This window comes from Martes martes, assembly GCF_963455335.1.
Source record: "Martes martes genome assembly, chromosome: 14".
In the NCBI taxonomy this organism is placed as follows: domain Eukaryota; kingdom Metazoa; phylum Chordata; class Mammalia; order Carnivora; family Mustelidae; genus Martes; species Martes martes.
Window position 1 is genome coordinate 72,680,323 of NC_137902.1, and position 19,437 is coordinate 72,699,759.

The 19,437-nt window shown below is 37.3% G+C and overlaps 1 protein-coding gene across 2 annotated transcripts in view; it reads right to left on the reverse strand.

Annotated features, from left to right (window-relative positions):
- The window catches only part of PRKG1 (protein kinase cGMP-dependent 1), a gene marked incomplete at its 5' end in the record, with an annotated part of 1,240,279 nt that overhangs the window by 1,054,767 nt on the left and 166,075 nt on the right, over window positions 1-19,437 (reverse strand). For both annotated transcript variants that reach the window (XM_080822909.1, XM_080822908.1), the window contains one exon: window positions 16,900-17,066. In XM_080822909.1, coding sequence (XP_080679035.1) covers window positions 16,900-17,066 — 167 coding nt within the window. The remainder of the gene's footprint in view (window positions 1-16,899; window positions 17,067-19,437) is intronic.

Genomic DNA, 19,437 nt, shown 5'->3' on the forward strand with positions numbered 1-19,437 from the left:
AAAAAAAAAAAACCATAAATACTCATTTGTCATGTTTGTTCACCCTCGGTAATGAATAAATATAAGACACAGACTTGAAGATAATTGAAATGCTACAGTTTTTCTCCATCAGCAATGAACACGTGTTAAAAATGGAGTATGGGGACACCTGGCTGGCTCCGTCTGTGGACCATGTGACTCTCGATCTCAGGGTTGAGTTTGGGCCCCATGTAGGTAGAATTACCTTATGGATCATGAAAATTGATAGTATATTATTATTGTAGCTTCTGAAAATTTTTAAGCAGATATGAAACATTTAGTTAATCCTGAAAAATCTCTTTAAAATTGTAGTCTAAAGTACAAAAAATGAGTTATGAAAGTAAATTCAAAGGTTTATAGAAGGAAACACAGTATCAAGCGTAAGTTAATTTCCACCTTGTATAATTAATTAGTATTAATGAAGCCAACATGTAGTGATGATTATGAGAGAGAGACTAATATGGCATAGTGTCCCCCCAACTCCCCAGGTGTCATTCTCTCTATTTTAGTAAGAGAACCCCTCATCAATTTTTTGGGACCTTTGTAGAGAACACTTTTTCTAGCTTTTCTTGTATCTGAGTGCTGGGTGAGAGGATGAGAACGGGGTGAAGCTCCTTGCTTTCTCAAGCGTCCTTCCCCTCCTACAGGATGGAGCTCCAACATGGTAGTGACCCAGCTTTAGGTCTGAGTGTGGTGATCACACCTGGGTGGGGGTTAGGGGACTTGGAGCAACAAGGTAGATGAAATCTGGGTGCCTCATTAACCACACGGCATACAACGGCTCCTCTCACCTCAATGATATTAGGGCAAAGAAAAATAAATGTATATCTCGTTTGAACCACCATGTTTTGAGGGCTTTTTGTTACCAAAACTTAGAGAAGACCTACTGCAATAAATCAGCAAATGACGATTGTCTGCTGGATGTTCCCCGACAGCCTTGCTCCTCAGTTAATCGATTTCATTTCTGGGAAAACCAACTCCATTATTCCCATTGCTCAGGCCAAAAGTTTGGAATCCTTCAGTCCTGCCTTCATCTCACACATCACTTCCAGTGTCCAACCCATTATTCAACAGTACTGACTAAATTTTCTACCCAGTTCGACCATTTCTTACCATCTCCACTTTACTATCTTAGTCCAAGTCAGCATTTCCCCTCCTTGACTGCTTCAATAGTTTCCCCACTGATATCCCTGCTTCCAATGTCCATGGCTCCAAGGAAGCCATACATTAGAGCATGTTGTAGTTCAGCTTAAATTCTCCTGGGCAGTTCCATCTTGATTAAAAAATAATAATAACGAAAGTTCTTAACATGGCCTACAAGGCTTCTCAGAGCTCTGTGATATCATCGATTTCCTTACTGAACTCCTCACCCCCCCCCCATAATCACTCACTATATTCCAGCTGTGCTGGCTTCCATATTGTCCCTTGAATGTGCCAACCACACCTCATCTCAGGTCTTTGGACATCTGTATTCCCTTTGGCTGAAAGGGCCTTCCGCTGGATATGAGCATGGCCACTGTCACCTCATTTCTCTGCTTCTGCTCCATGTTCAACCCATAAAGGCCGTCTTCAACTACTATATATAACATAGCAATTCTTTCCCTATCCTGTGTGTCACTCTCTATCCCCTTACCATGCTTTGGTTTTCATAGCACTTATCACCAACCAATTATACATATATATATACATACACACACACACTCACACATATACATATTATAAATGTTTGTATGTTTCCTATCTTCCCAATTAGGGCACAAGCATAATGTTAACAGGCATCTTCTACTCTTTGGTCTCTACTATCACCCAAACACTTAGAACAATGGAACAAGGCCTGACACAGAGTATATGCAAAACAAGTATTTCTTGAATGAATAGGTTGCATGAATGAATGAAACACAGTGTGACCCATGCGCTCATAGAGAAGGATATAAAGTTATACTGACTTCAGTGAACAGAACCCAGCCCAGTAGGGAAGAGTCAGAGAAGTGGAGCCAACCCCCCACGGTGCCCCTAAAGACCAGTAATGTTTTTGTGTGTGTGTATTTCAAGCAGAGGAAAACATCTATAGAGTCACAGAGGCAAGAGAACATTCAAGGAAGTTGAGCCAAAGCCACAGAGTGGTGAGTGCGGAATCTAACGGGGAAGCAGGAGAAGTCAGAGAATTTCCCCAAGCTTCCTTAACTAGTTACATGTTAAGTAACCAAGATTCAGGTTCATGTCTGCCAAGTTGCAAAAGCCAGCTTTCTCTTTATTTCACTGCAGTTTTCTATCCTCAGGAGTTTGGAATTCGCTGTGGGAAAGCCCTGGAAAACAGGAAGCAAGGAGATGACACCAACTCCTCTGTCTTCTAGAAAGATCTTGTTTGTGATAACATGGAGGAGGTATGGAAGTTTAAGAAGCCTGGGGACAGGAAGACCTATAGGAATCATTGGAAGAATTCAGGCCAGAAGTTCTGCAGATCTGAAATAAAGCAGCAGCAGACAGGGACCCGTGACACTGCTGGGCTGATAAACGGAATAGGATTTGAGGATAAGCAGACGCAGGGTCTGGAATCACTCCTGGGTTTCCGGTGTGGGCCAGGGTTGGGGAAGAAAGGAGGTGTGCTTCGTGAAGCTGGGAATGCTGTAAGGTTCAAAGAGGAAAATTCCAAGCATTTCAATCTGGTTACACAGCCACTTAATGGATGGATCTGGATTAAACTCCCAGGATTAACGGCTCTTAGACCAGTGGCCATTCCTCATAAGACAATGACACTACACGGCTAAGGCTCACAACATAAAACACACAGAGACAAAAGACAGAAGCCTAGTTCAGCAGTCTAGCTATGTCAGAAAAGTCTACACTTTGTGAGAACATGAAACAGAATGTACTATTGCAGAAAATAATGAACTATTACTTGCATAAGAAACACATTCTAAAATTAAGTTCTCATCACAACATAATGTCATATGTGTTCACAGTTGGAGGAAGCCTTTTATCTTCTAATGTTACTTATCTCCTAAGAGCTGCCTTTGGTAGAAGAAAACAGAAACTTGACTTTCCAAGAAAAATAAATGAAAGCAGTAAGTTTAGTTTAGTTTTGTTTTTTTTAACTTATCCCAAGAAAATGCTCAAAAGCATGGTGGTAAGACACCAAAAATAAGCAAATGCACTAGCAAATGAAAAAGCATCACCAGAAAAATATGTAGAGATGTTACACATTGACTTAGCAATAAGAATGTGAAATGAGACAACCAATCAGTAGCTGACAATTTCGGTTTACACCTGCATTGAGTAGACTACACTGGGAAAACATGGAAAATAACGTATTCTCTTATTTCATTTGAAAGCATTTATGGCATTAGATGAATTATTGCAATGAACCTTCCAAATACAAAATGTTACGTCTTCTAAAATTTTTTTAAGTAAGAAATAAACACAGTAAAAAACCATTTTCTTCTCCAAAAATCCTGATGGGATTTAAAGGATATTTGATTCCTCGATTCATTTAGAGCTATCATTAAAGTGTAATTACAAAAAAAAATTCAGCATCCTACTACACTAATTCAGGATAATCACTGAGGTACCCAATTACATTCTCAAATCTTGAACATTAGAAAGTGTGCAAACAGAACCCACAAAATGCATCAATGATACCTTTCAAACTGTGAAATGGAATGTAATTAACAGACGAATAAACACTTCAATGAAACTGACTTGCCCATTGTTGATCAGTATTGTCTATATGCTCTAAATTTAAATGTCAGTCTTGGCAGAAATTTTTGTATCTAACTTACCAAGACTTTATTTAAAAGCCATTTGTTACAACCTTCCAGTTATAAAATAAATAAGTTCTGCAGATGAAATGTACAGCATGGTAACTACAGTTAATAACACTGGAGAGTGCACAACTGAAAGTTGCTGAGACAGCAAATCTTAAAAGATCTCATCATAATAAAAATTTGTAACTATGTATGGCAATGGATGTTAATTAGACTAGTGATCATTTCACAGTACATACAGATACCAAATCCTTGTGTTGTACACCTAAAACTAATATATGTTATATGTCAATTATACTACAATACGCAAAAAATAAATAAAAATAAAAGACATGGGCTTTGTAACATGATCCTATGTATGTGCTATTTGGGGTTTCAGAGTCAGTATCTGATTTTTTTTTTTTAAAGATTTTATTTATTTATTTGAGACAGAGAGAGAGAGCGAACGAGCGTGTGCGTGCGCTTGAGAGAGAGCGTCAGGGCACAGGGTAAAGAGAGAGAGGGAGAAGCAAACTCCCCACTGAGCACCGAGCCAATGTGGATCTTGATCCCAGGACCCTGAGATCATGACCTGAGCAGAAGGCTGAGGCTTAATGACTGAGCCACCCAGGCACCACTCAATATCTGATATTTTATTTTATCTTATTTATTTTTATTTTTTTAAATATCTGATATTATAAACTTTAAACTAATCCAGCGTGTTTTCTGGAGCAAACATCCAGTTGGTCATATTTGTCCTCAGTTCACATTTCAGAACCACTTAACACTAACAATAATTACTGAAAACTTCAAAAAGATTTTGCTCCTTTGGGTTAGATCTATTGATGTTTATTCCGTTAGACCTTAAAGCAGGACATTTTTTAACACATGTATTCATTTGAAAATAGTAAACTTACTACATGCAAAAAATATTTTTTATAAAATTATATTTTAAAAATAAAAATTTTAGGGGCACCTGGGTGGCTCAGCGTGTTAAAGCCTCTGCCTTCGGCTCAGGTCATGATCCCAGGGTCCTGGGATCAAGCCCCTCATCAGCTCTCTGCTCAGCGGGGAGCCTGCTTCCCTTCCTCTCTCTCTGCCTGTCTCTTTGCCTACTTGTGATCTCTGTCTGTCAAATAAATAAAATCTTTAAAATAAATAAATAAATAAAATAAAAATTTTAGTAATAACGATGCCATTGCTTTATACTTTTTGGAAATCATGTTGATATCTGGCTCAAAAGAAGAAAGCTTCATCCTCTGCTTCTGTACCCTCCCTGCAGCTACCTCACAGATCATGTCGCTTCTAGAAAATTCTACCACATGCCCGTGGGAGAAAGAGACAAAGGACAAAGGATATGTTCGTGTTATTATAAAGATAGGTTTGAACTCAAAGAGCCCCTACAAGTTTCTCCAGACCAGACTTCAAGGATGACTCCTTAAAAAATATTAGTGTGATTACATTGGAAGCAATTTTCAGTTTACTACAAAGATTTCTCATTAAAGAAGTTTAAAATATTTATGAATATCTCTGTGTATGAAACCTGTTCAAATACGAAAATTCACCCATTTGATCTGCTGCAATGTACAGCAACTACTCTAACTGTAAGAGAACTCCTTCCATCAATCTCCCCTCTCCGCCTTGTTGCATTAATGGGACCCTTTCCCTCTCCACACTCAGACCTCTTCACAGGGCTGTCAGACAGGTATCACCCATATGGCATCTCCAATGGCATCTGAACCTGACATCGTCAGGACAGAATTTCTGATTTCGCTTCTTCACCATGAACTCCACATACTATTTCCCCATCTCAGCAAATGGCACCATGGTTCACCCAACTGTTTAACTCAAATACAACAAATCCTTCCCAATTTCTCTTTCTTTCACCCCCATATCACATCTATAAGCTGCCAAAATGCACCAGCCATCCCTCACTCCCCATGCTGTCAACCCAGCCCTGCCAGCATTACATTTTGCTTGATCACTGCTGTATACAACTTCCCAATCGGAATCCCTGTGTACCCCACCACTCCATGGAACGTATTTCCCACCCTCTGACTAGTAGCGGAATCTATTTTTCTACTGAAACCGAAATCACATCATGCCCCATCTCAACCTAAACTCTAAAGCTCTCTAAATCTCTTGGAATAAAATTAAACCACCTCCAGCATACCACAAGTGACCTTGTCAATGTCAACTCACACCATTGCCTACCTTCTCTTGGCCATGCCAAACTTTCCACACCTTAGCAACTTTCTACTTGCAGCTGTCCTCATCTGGAGCCTCCACCCACACTTCCATGTGTCTGGCTCCTTCTCGTCATTTGGGTCTCAGCTCAAATGATACCCTTGTAAGAGATCCCTCCTTGACCTACCTGATCATTGCCAAACCTACCTCATGATTCTCTCTTACATCACCCTGTTTTATCAATTTACCCCATAACTATCCAGAAGTATTGGGCTTATTTTCATGAATTTTCTTTGTGCTCTTCCCCTGTGACCATCACCAGCTGTAAGGTCTGGAAGGCATGGTCCTGTGTATGTCTTGTTCACTATTACATCCTCAGTGCCCCCTGAGACACAGTCAGACCTGAGAAAGCATTTGTAGGAAATGAACAGCAGAGATGAATAAATAATCAAATGACTTGATAAGCGAATCATAATAAAGAACCTGTACTGCCAAAAGAACTTCATAAAATACTTTCTTTGCTGTTCTCAATCGTCAAGGGACTTACAAAGAATTTCATGTATTCATGGATGACACTCAGTCAAATCCACACTCTGCTTTATCTCTAACACCTTTTCTGCTTTTGTAGAAACACGCCATATGGAGGGGGAGGAAAGCATGGTAGTTTAGCAAGGCCTGCTGTGTATATATGAAACCTAATTCTCAACACAAAAATCTGCTGAAACATTTTTCCTGTTTCATGTGGCTTTGACCTCTAGAACTGATGCAAGAAATAAATACTGAAATTCATAGAATTAAGTGAAATGTCAAGACTTTCCATAGAATTGTCTTAATATTCTTTTAAGAAAATTGTGCGAAATTTGTTCTAAAAAACACAAAAGCTAAGTACTTTTCCTTTGCAGACTAATTTTTCATCTACGTGAGAGCCTTATCGTCAATACTTATGATTATTGTTAATCTTTTATTTTTCTTATAAATTTGAATTTAACCATTGATTGCATCCTCTGTATTACATTAACCACCCCATCATCTCCTAAAATGTAATGTGAACTCTGGGAAGAAAAAATTTCATGTAAATTCATATATACACACACATGGGCACAAAGCATAAATATCTGTGCGTGAATATTTCCAACAGGCTAAATCAATAAAAATGTCTGCACTGGAAATATTAGAGTAAATTATTACAAACCTTTAAAAAATGACTTTAATTTAAGGGCATATGCTATCATTGAGTGGAACATTGGGGACAGCATAAATCTCTATTAAGAATATTGCTGAAGGTATTAAATATTCTAAAACAATATGAAATACAACATAACAAAAGAGTAATGTAAAATGATTCCCTGTAAACACAAGCCAGATATAAAATGTAACACTGAATTACATCCTTCTAACCATATAAACGAAAAAAAAAAAGTTTGATGAGTATGTGAATGGTTTTCAGTAAAAGTTATCATGATAGGCTATTAATTAAACTCTAATGGAAATGAATGCTCATTCCTTCTTTTTGCCAGTGGGAAATCAGTGATAATTTAAAGAAGCTTGATAAATTTTTGAAGGAAAATGTTAAACACACTGGCATTATAATTGTGTGAAAATTTTAGCTTTACTCTATAAATATAACATTGCATATAAGTGAAATGGGGAAACCATCTCTCCTAATACTCAGGCCACTTTCACCAGATGATTTCTCTAGTATAACTTTGCTATTGAGCAAAGAACAGAGTAACTTAATTGGCTTTGATAAGGAAAAGTATCAAAGTAACTTCAGTGCTCCTGTGAAGTCACACAAGACAGCACACGTGTTGTTTTAAAAGCACATGCTTCCGTATATTCTTAACGATCAAGTAGTTAGTTGCCTTATACCCTCCCCACCAACCCGACAAAAATCAGCTTTAATAAATCTGGGCAAACATTGCAAAAAAAAGTGGTATTAAGAAAATCATTAATATAAGTATAGTCAATAATAATTTCTTGATGTTTTAAATATACATAAAATGTGAATTCTCAGGAATGAATTTTAATACCACCTTACATCATCTATCATAACTTTGTATCTCCAGACTCTGCTAAGAAGATTTAGCACAAAAATATTTCCGTTTTCATCAGAAAGGAGTTTACAGAAGGACCTAAATAGAAAGATCAGACTCTGACTTCAACCTTCCAAGGCCACAGGGGTGAAATTCAGATAACGGATGTGCTATTAGGCTGCATTTCTCAAATGCGGGAGTCATGGGTGAATTCCAGTAAGGAATTTGGAGACCAATTCCAGCGTCCTTTGTCCGGGGGTGGGGTGGGCCGTTGCCATGACAGCCACACCACGCAGCATCTCCCGCTGGGAGGAAGCTCCTAGCTGCCCAGTCTTTGGAGAGCCTGCCCTAACTGCTAACCACTCAGGGATTTTTCCTTAGAGGAATAGATATTAAAAGTATTAGTCTATCCACACCTTCCTCCCAAATCATTCGAAATCATGTTAAACGTCTCTGAAGAAATACACCTATGTGATTTTAAATTGAACCCACAACAATTTCAGAAGACTGTCGAATGTTTAGCATGCAAACTGGCTACAAGTTTCATGTACTGAGGCCCAAAGTTTTACCTCCTTAGCAGGAAATCAGTGTGTTTTCACACTGTCGCCAAAATGGTACCAGTCCATAATTTCTTTTCATTTTTCTTTTCAGTTATGCTGTATTCCTTTTTAATGTTCACTGAAAGTGCATTTTTAAACTTTCAAATTTGGTATTCTCTCAAAATTGCCGAATGGAGAGATGGATATTTTAGTAAAATGAAGCAGCATATAAATAAACCCGTAACTGTTATGAAGTAATAGTAAGAAAAAAAAACCCACAAAACTTGTACCTTTTTAACATAACCTATGATTTTCTTTACCAATGTCAGATTGATTTTTTTGGAAAAAAAAAAATGATGGCTCTCCAACTTTTTCTGTCTCAAACAGAAAATATAAACAAAGAGTAATTTTCAAGGAGTTTAGCTTCTGGGAGTCTTCAAAAGTAAGAGAAGCCACACTATTGCCCTCTTTAATGTAAAAAATTCAATTATACCATTAATGATTTGGAAAGAAAAGTGGAGAGAGCTACAATAGTAGAAACACAAGGTGATTAAGCTATTTTTACAAAATCAGACAAAGATAAAAGCAGCCTAATGAGTGGTAAGAACATTATTCTTCAAAATATGTCAATTTTTCAAAAAACGATATCCTTAAAACATCGTGTTAATTTTTCTTGACTTGTACAACAAATGCTGTTACTTCACAATAGTATGTACACACACAACTTTACCTATATTAGCAATAAAGGAAAAAGGTATCACTCAGCTTAATCATCTATCCCTAGTCATCAAATCTATCACTAAATGACTTGCAATTATTTCCAAATATAAAACGCACCCTCAAAAAAAAAAAGACATTATTATCAACAAGCATATTCAAAAGTATGTGTACTGCCCTCTAAGGACAATTTGTAAAGAATTCTTAAAATACATGGGGGGAAAAGATCATAGAAACAAAAATGCATTGTCTTTCCAGTTCCCTGCTTCTCATTTAGATCACAAATGCGGACAACTACTCGATAGGTAATTCCTCATACACCTAACTCACAAGGCTTCATAGGCATACACGTACACACGTAAACATGGGCACAGAAATACTGCCCTCCAGAATTTCTTACGAAGATACAAAAAGCACAAACCAAGAAGACGTGTATTTGGTGTATTTGACTAGTCTAAAATTAGTCACTTCTGTTCATCAGAAGATACCACAAATGGGTAAAAACTAAAGCTATAGATTGAGAAAGATATTTGAGAGGCATGTAAATGACAGGGATTAAAATGTGAAATAGATGAAGTCATTAGTCAACTGGAAAAAATGGCCAGAAGACAACTTCAGACCCTTCACAAAAGAAACACAGAGGGCCTGTGAACTTGGGAAAAACCTGCTCAGCCTCGTTCGTATTCTAGAGCAAAAGAACTGGGAACGGTATAAATATGATCATTGCAGAAAGGATAAGTAAATCAGGTTACACAGCACCACATAAAATGGAACCAAAAAATGAAGTAACAGAAAAATACGTGCAGAATTATTAGATTTCTATAATAGAGTACGATAACGTTGCCCATTGCATGCACAGGTGAGTTTTCCAGAGGCAGCCTTTGGAAGGCTGGATTCTCAGAAACTAGCTTGCAGGAGACTTGTTCACAGACCCCCCCCCCCCAACTGAGAATTTCAGCCTTTAGGGAAGGGCCAGAAGACGCTTTATGAGGTTCCAAGTAAGCCGCAGGGGATCCCTCCTTCCCCTCCACAAACTCCCTCTGAGCACAGGCTCTGAGGTCACTGCTAGGATGCTTCCCCAGATGGGGTTCTTGCCACCACCTCGGGCTGCTCGCTTCGCTCCTGGAGCACATCATTCAGCAGCATGTTGACGCCCGGAAGTCTTTCCTATAACACGCATTTCTCCTTCGGTCATGTAGATTCATGGAGAATAATTCCCTTTTCAAGTGACAGCATTTTCAGTATCTAAAAGAGTATCCTTTCTTTCTAAACCTTGCATCTACACATGAAACAATGTCATTTAAATAAATAAATACACATATATTTAAATATATAAATATGTAAAAAGTGTGTATATAAATATATATTATATAATATATAATTATATATAGTACAATAAATAATATTTATATATCATTATTATATAATATATATTATATATTATATACATGTTATTAAATATATATTATTTATAAATAAATATAAATGATATAGATATATAATATGTATTATTTATATTTATTTTTATTTATATATATATTTATTCATTTCCTGTACGTGGTCAAGTCTATCAAAGGCTTTTGTGAAACTTGGCACCCCAAAATAAACATGATACCCCCATGTCATCTAAACATCCCATACCTTTGCCTTCACCATTGACTCCATAACTGAAATGTAGTTTAAAAGTTGCATTTCATACTTCCAGATCCACTTGGTTTATGATGACTTATAAACAGAAGTCTGTTTTGGCTTTATTTAAGCAGTACCTAGGTTTCCTCTTTCACATTAATATTATATGCTTGGTCCAATGAAAGAACTGCAAAGTAACTTTAAGCTCACTGGTATTTCAACAGTTCTAAAGATAGCTTTCAGATTAACATGAAAAACTTCCAAGGCCAAGAGGCAACACCTGATTTTGGAGAATGAAATGGTCTGTTTGTCATGTTAAAATTACTGGGAGAGCTCATTCATATGAAAATGCATTCAATTCCCTCATACTCTCAGGGAGTGTTTTGAATGCCAAATGACATGGGGAAAATCATCATTAACATTCAATTTTATATTAAACCCCTCTTTGAATGTCCGCTTTCATACACCATTTAATTATATAAAGACAGTAAAAATGTTTCAGGGGGAGAAGGGAACAGAGCAGGAAGGATCACGTTGTGTAAGCCTACTTGTGAATGGTGGCTGGCATGGTGATTCATGTCCACACTGAAGAATAAAGTGTTGGACATCAGCCTAATGGGCAGACTTGGTATCGCCCCACTGAGTGGGGACAACCCAATGACTTTGTGTCATCGCAGCAGAGTGACACCAGATACATGAGGCTTGTCCCTGAGTGTTGTTGGGAATAGTCAACTATCACTTAGCAGCCGTGTAGGGAGGCCATATTTAAAAAGTGGGTGTGATGAGCTTCTTAAAAAAAAGGGAGGGGGCTGCGAGAAGAACAAAGTCAATACCATTCATTATAGACCTAAAAAATAGGTCCTTCCAGATACGCAGCAGAGTTGAGTCCTAACAATCGGGACAGAGAGGTGGGCCAAGGTGAAGACAAATCACAGCTGCCCTTCAGATAAGGAAGAAATTACAGGTAAGAGAGGAGTGAATGGTCAAAGATGGAGGGAGCAGTCAAGTTCAGTGCACCAAGGAGGCAGAGAGACCGAAGAGGTATTTATGGAAACATCTACATTATTCTCTCTTTGCACTATTGCTATGCATGCTCTATAGTTTCCTCAAAAATAATCAAGCAAAATTTTTTTTTAATCCAATGGCCTCATGCTGCGCATCTTTAATGGGCTCCTATATGCTAAATACATATCACCAGGGCTTCTAATCTGCACTTTGAAAGTTGACAATGTCCCATCATCATATATATGTGTGTGTGTCTGTGTGTGTGTGTGTGTGTGTGTATAATTATTATATAATATATATACACTATATATATATTATATATGGTAGGATGATCCTGGTCAAGTTGTTCACCTTGCCTTTGCATCAGGTTCTGCAGCTACTAACATGCGGGTAATAGAATACCTACTCCTTAAGGTTGCTACGGAGATTAAAACCTAATACCTATAAAAGGATTAAACAGTCTCTGGCATTTACAAGGACTTCATAAAAGCTATTATCATTTTCAAGCACCTCATAAAAAAATTGATGATTTCATTAAAAAGTTTAACTTAAAATAGCCAATGCTCATAGAACACTAAATAGACGACTTGCCATTTTTTTTAAAATGAAAATTTAAATAAAATGTAATCCATGGGCTTCCACAATGAAACATCACAAGAAATGAGCAAATCAACCACTTGGATGGATACAAATTCAACATTTTCCAAAATGAAAATATTTGATTAGATTCACATACAAGATGTTTATTCACATCACCAACAAAAGGCACGAAATCAAAATATGTTTTATTTTGGAACACAATAGACTAAAATGTATCTCTATGATAACAAAAGGGAGTGCAAGAGTATAAGGACAGTCACAAATTTTACATCATAATCAAGGCCAATGTCTGTTTAAGAAAATAACCTGTGTTCAAGTCATTTGTAAGAATCATTGGTATATTTGAAAACATAATTAAAATCCAAACAGAACCTTAGCAACTTAGCTTACATACGGTACTGCCTTAAAACACTAATACCAAACTATTCCGACTCAAACTTAACATTGAAACTTCTCCTAGCCGGCAATTTTAAGTATCTGAAAGTCCTACAACTCATTTTATTTGAAAATATATTGGGTATATAATACACAAAATATATTTATACTACCCCCAGATTTTTCCCCAGTCATCCTAATTAGTGACGTCCTGACCATATGACTATTCTCTTTTGCTAAAATGAGAAATTCTGGCATGTAGGTGTGCAATCCTACTTGGGACACTGCCCAGCTAAAATAAAAACCACTTAAGGCAAACATTAAACAGCATTATACGGAGAAACTTCATTTAAGTTAGAGAGAGAAAATCAGACTGATTTTCCACATAAACTCCCTGGGTATTTTTCTGAATGTCTGGGTAATAAGCAAGTTTGTGAATGATCCGGTCGTCCCTAGCTTACTCATCCATTGTTGCTATGGAATGCTCTTTATAAATATTAATGTTTGCAGATGAAAAAGAATCCATCTCTATCAAGAACGTTGTTATCTAAATTTTGAGAAGAACAAATACGTTGATAAAAAGCTAATTAAACAATGAAACATTTCTTCAATTAAAACTTATAAAAATTTAAATGATGGGTTTTTTTAAACTTGAAATCATTCTGACACAAGGATATTAACACAAGATCAGCCAAAGTTACCCTGAACTGGTTAGAATTATAGCTTGGGGACAGATCGGCATCAGTTTATAAGATTATAGTCATCTTATGAGTTTAACTGAAGGCAATCAACAGCATCACTGCAAAATCTGTGACTCTGAATACTGATACGCTATTTAAAACCCTGTTTTAAAAAAGATAATTAAGAGGACTTGCTGTTTAGTCAGTCCAGCAGGAAAAGGAAAATAAATAAAATTTTCAAAATTAGCTTGAAGTAATGGAGAAAAAATTAGTGCATTTACCTTTGTCTCGGGAAGCTTGTTATGGGTATGTCTTCTTTATTTTGTTATATATATGTTTGTGTGTATGTATGTGCACCAATTTCTTGGTTTTCCTCTCTCATACCCTCTTATCATGTAACATTAGATATATCGACTTTACATCACAGTATTTAAGTATTAGCTTTACAACATAGAGTTTAAATTATGGGGTGTTAAGGAGAAGAGAAAATATTACCCAAGGACTTCCTACCCTTTTGTGAGAAAAGTGTTAGTGGATTTTCAGTTGTACTCAGAATTGTCACATTGTTTCAGATGGAGCTACGACCTTGCTGCTGTCTTCATTTGGAGATGAAGCATGGTTTGAGGAGATGCACACAGGTGCCGAGGACCCGGGATGGTTAATTTTATGGGTCAACTTGCTAGGCTGCGATATCCAGATATTATTGGTCAAACATTATCCTAGATACTTCTGTGAAGGTATGCTTTAGATGAAATTAACATACAGATCAGTAGACTTTGAGCCACAGATTACCTTCATAATGTTGGTGGGCCTCATCCAATCAGGTGAAGGCCCAAATAGAAAAATGACAGACCTCCTCAGAAGAAAGAATTCTTCCAGCAGTCAACTTTCAGATTCGGACTATAGCATCAACTCTTCCCTAAATGTCTAGCCTACTTCTTTTACCATGCAGATTTTGGATTTGCCAGTGCCCACAATCACATGAGCCAATTCCTTAAAATAAATAATCTATCCATCAATATCTATCTATCAGCTCTGTTTCTCCAGAGAATCCTAACACATGGCCCCTGAGTTAAAAGCTGGAGCCCTGAATCCAGATGACTTAGGTTCAGTCCTAATTCTACTATAAACTAGTTGGAAGACACAGGCAAATTACTTAACCTCATTGGGTCTCTGTTTCCTCATCCATAAAGAATAATAAATATTACCTCTTACCTCATAGGATTGTTTTGAACATTAAATGAATTATATACACAGGAAGTGTTTATACAAAGCATGCTCAATATGTTGGACCATTTTCTAAGCACTCTGTAAATACACACTATGATTTCTAAGCTTCTGTTAACATAGCTAGTGAACTAGCAGTTAGTCTTAGAAACCAGAACAGTATGGATGAAGACAATTTATTTTTTAGAAAAAAATTTGCAAGGTTGCGTGGAAATCTATATTTGTAAGAGATATTCAAGATAAAGGAAAACAACATACAGGTTCTAGAAATAACCATGTCTTGAATGGATTTTCAATAATTAGCATCTGCAAATAGCACAAGTAAGGTATACCTCCTTCATGCAATAGGGAAGTTCTTCCAAACGTGCCTGGCAATAATTATCTGAAAAATCAACTACAAAACCACTGATAAACTATAATCTAAGAAATGCCTTAACCTCGGATTTTTAATTGTTAGCACTTCTTAACATCTCTCTCTATATTTATAGTCTATACTTCCCCTCTGTACATTTCTTGCTTTTTTCTCATCTTTTCTGCTTACTGCCCACATATACTCTTGCCCTATAATTTCATCTCCTTCCCCTGCAATTGTCTGCCAACTGAATACTGTTCGTGTTTTTGTTTATTGTGTCTTGATTTTATTCGGAAGAAAGACTAGCTGAATATTTATTTGCTTTTGGCCTGGGGGAAACTTCATAACATTGACCCAAAAGCTGAAAATTTACAGAGGAAAAAAAGATGATTGAAATTATGACTTCAAAGTTGAATGCCTAATATATGTCAAAAAAGATTACGAAGAAAAATTAAAAGGTGAAGGCATAGGCAGGCAGCACATTTCTGACATACTGCCAAGTATTGGTTGGAAATAGTAGTACATACTATTATTTTATAACGGTTTATACTTTACAATAAACATTTATTCCAATTATTTCATATTAATCAGAACAGTCTTGTAAAGACGGAAAAAATCAGGATTTTTCAACATCAGCACTAAGGACAATTGAGGCCAGATAATTCTCTGTTGTGGGCAACAGCCCAGCAGAGCAGCATTCCTGGTTTTTAATCACGAGATGCCAGTAGCTCCCCCATCCGCACCCCCACTGTGATAACCAAAAATGTCTCCTGGTATTGTCAAATGTCCTGTGGCTGGACCGATCATCACCAGTTGAGAACCACTGCCAGAAAGGAGTGGCAGTCAGTAGGACCTTTTGTTTACAAATTTGGTAAAATTCAAAGAAGTTAAGTCACTTGCCCAAATACACCCCCTTTCTTAATGACCTATCAGCTTGACAATTCTAGGACACCGCCATGAATGCTTGGGTTAAGACACTAATCACCACCTAGAAACTAATCCTGTTGTTTGCATGGCAACTCTCTGATCTTCTAGGCACTTCTGAACTTTCTTTCTCCTCAACTGATCTAGTCATTAATTCAGGCTTTTGTTTTCTCCTAGAAGGAAAAGGCGGCATTATAAATTCCAAGTTAGAAATACACAATATGAAAATTTAGCTGGGCATAAAATATTTTTGTATGGTGCCTGCCTCAGTTGTTTTTTGTTTTGTTTTGTTTTGTTTTTTCAAAATAGTTTCTACCTTAACTGGCACAAGATTGATGAAACAATCCATCACTCTTACTAATTAGGTAGCTCACAGGCTATCCAACCAGTCTGATTTCCTTATTCACACATGTACACAGCACTGAAAACATTCTTTTTATAGAAGCATGATAGCAGGAAACCTAGCCATACACTGAGAATTAGAGGTAGAGTTCACACTTTGATTATCTGGCCAAAAATACTTTCCAACAGTCTCGAACTCCTCTGGCAGCTCTGTGAGCTTGGTCAATGACCCAGTGCTGTGCAGACGTACACGGTGTAATAAACAGCATTTCTTCCTCTCACCCTATCATCCTCTCTCCATGTCTAAAAGAATACTAGATTTTCAGCTTAATACTCTAAACACAAACCCTTCATACAATTAGTCAACCACTGTATCTAAGTCGTGTTCCACCTCTCTTCAAACGGCTTCTCGACAACAAAGGAGGGAAAAATGGAACTGTCCCACGTAATACACTACCATCTGTGCGCAGGCTGATAAGATGAAAAGGGAATATCTGAATGCCAGAGGATTAGAGTTACAAACCATACCTTCCATGACATACACCAGCGACCCCACATCTCCTTCTTTGATGATGCAACTGTCTTTGCCGTACTCCACTGGGTACATACAATCCACAATCTCTTGGATCTGTGACAGCTCCAGGTTCTTCATAAAGTCATTGTCAAGGATAGCTTCCTTTATGAGATCCTTGGACCTAGGGAAAGAGAGGGAAGATTTATTGGCACGTCAGACAAGCGTTTTCATAGTTTGTGAAGTTCAGCGGAGCCGTACAGCATCCTGGCACACTACAATGCGTTTTCTTGTTAGGCATCCAATCATTTTCTGAAAAACCTGAGAACAAAGTAATTCCATGGCCATCAGAAAGGCACTGAGAAATTCTGCTTTAAACAAAGTATCACCGAATGCACGTGTGACCAACCAAAAAGAAGCAAAAGCAAATCATCCCATTTTGTTTTAGAATGTGTTTAAGTCACAATGATAACAAGAAAACCAATGGACAAGCACTTTAAATTGATGTTTGCAACTTAGTTTAAGAATAAATGTGAAAAAGAAACAAGAGAATTTTATGGAATAGACACTACTATCCCGGTATTTCCATATTATAAAAGAACAGCAGAATGTGTCATATTATACACCAGCACAGTAAAAAACAATTTGTTTACTTATTTCTTCTGTGCCTCTTCCACTAGACCTTATGCTCCATGAGGGTGGGATCATTAGTTTTTTCTCTCCTCTATGCTAAGTGTTTACAATAACACTAGTTCTAGTATGGGTTTCAAGGATAATATTTTGGCTGTAAAACGATTAGAACTGGATTCCTAATTAACAGTTTGAAAGAACTGGCAGAAATGTGATACTTCTTTATCCATACCTTACACATTTTCAGAGAAAATCTATTTCTCCAAGCGGTTCATAGTGAGGTAACCGGGCAGATAAAACCATTGAATGGGATGTTTTTCAACACGAGGGGATTTAGACATGGATGAAACAGGCAGTTAGCGAGAAGGAGATTTACAAACTCTATAACTGGGATTCAGGAAAGTTTTGCAGAACTTAAAGATGGTGATAATTTGATTCTCAGGGGTAGGAAGTTCCAAATGACTTCCTACGGTACAAAAATTAAAGGGAAACCAAGAACTGTCTTATCAGGAGGAGCATAGTCAGAGGGCTGTTGGGGATAAGATGAAAAGCAAGATCTTAACAACACAGAGAGAAAGCAGAACATCTGGAATTGTACATTGAGTGTTAATTTGACAAGTATCTGACTACAAGCTGGTCCTTACCCACATTTGCATCACAAGTGGTTCTCAAAGAAATGACCTGAGTAGTGAACACTGAGTAAAGGATTAGCCCTCCCCATTTCCAGGTGCCTTTTCTTCTGGACCTCAGTCTAACCGGACTATTGCCATCACACATTATGTTTTGTAATGGTTTGGGGATTTAATAATAAAAAGGTATATAAAAAATTGAAAATTTACCATTATGAAAACTATACTTAGAATGGACTGTTAGGATGCAATTAAAATTGTTTATGAAGAGTGTTAACAGTGTGGGGGAAATTCTTTCACTATTTTTAAGTGAGAAAGTAGAATACAGAATTGTTTTTAGAGTAAGAGAATGTTTTATATGAGAATGTAGAGATGAAAGAGAAATCTAGATAATAAGAAAATTTAGAATTAAAAAAAAAAAACAGGAGATCTCACTTCACATCTATTAAGATGACCATCATCAAAAAGACAAGCAGTAACAAGTGTCGGCGAGGGTGTGGACAAGAGGGAACCCTCATGCACTGTTGGTGGGAATGGTAATTGGTGCAGCCACCGTGGAAAGCAGTAGGCAGGTTTCTCAAAATTTTAAAAATAGATCTACCATATGATCCAGAAACTCCACTTCTGGGAATATTACCAAAAGAAACAAAAACATTAACTTGAAAAGATATCTGCACCCCCACATTCACAGCAGCATTATTCACAACAGCTGAGACAGGAAAACAACCTAAGTGTCCACTGGTGGATGGACGTGTGGTATATACACGTGCACACACACACACACACACACACACACACACACGAGGGAATATAATTCCGCCATAAAAGAGGAAATCCTATCAAACTGGATGAATTTGAAGGAATTTGAAGGAATCCTATCAAACTGGATGAATTTGAAGGAATTACTCTGAGTGAAATAAATTCAAGAGAGAAAAACAAATAGTGTATGATCTCACTTAAAAGTAGAATCTTTTTTTTTTTTTAAGATTTTCCTTATTTATTTGGGTGAGAGAGAAAGAGAGAATGAGAAGAGGGAGGGTCAGAGGGAGAAGCAGACTTCCCGCTGAGCAGGGAGCCCAACGACTGGATTCTGGGACTCCAGGATCATGACCTGAGCTGAAGGCAGTAGCTTGACCAACTGAGCCACCCAGGCGCCCATGTGGAATCTAATTTTAAAGAGATACACACACCAAACTCACAGAGCAGAGATGAGATTTGTAGTTACCAGAGGTGGGGGGGTTAGAGAAGAAGGAATTGGAGGAAGGCTGTCAAAATGCACAGCCTGGCAGTGAGAGG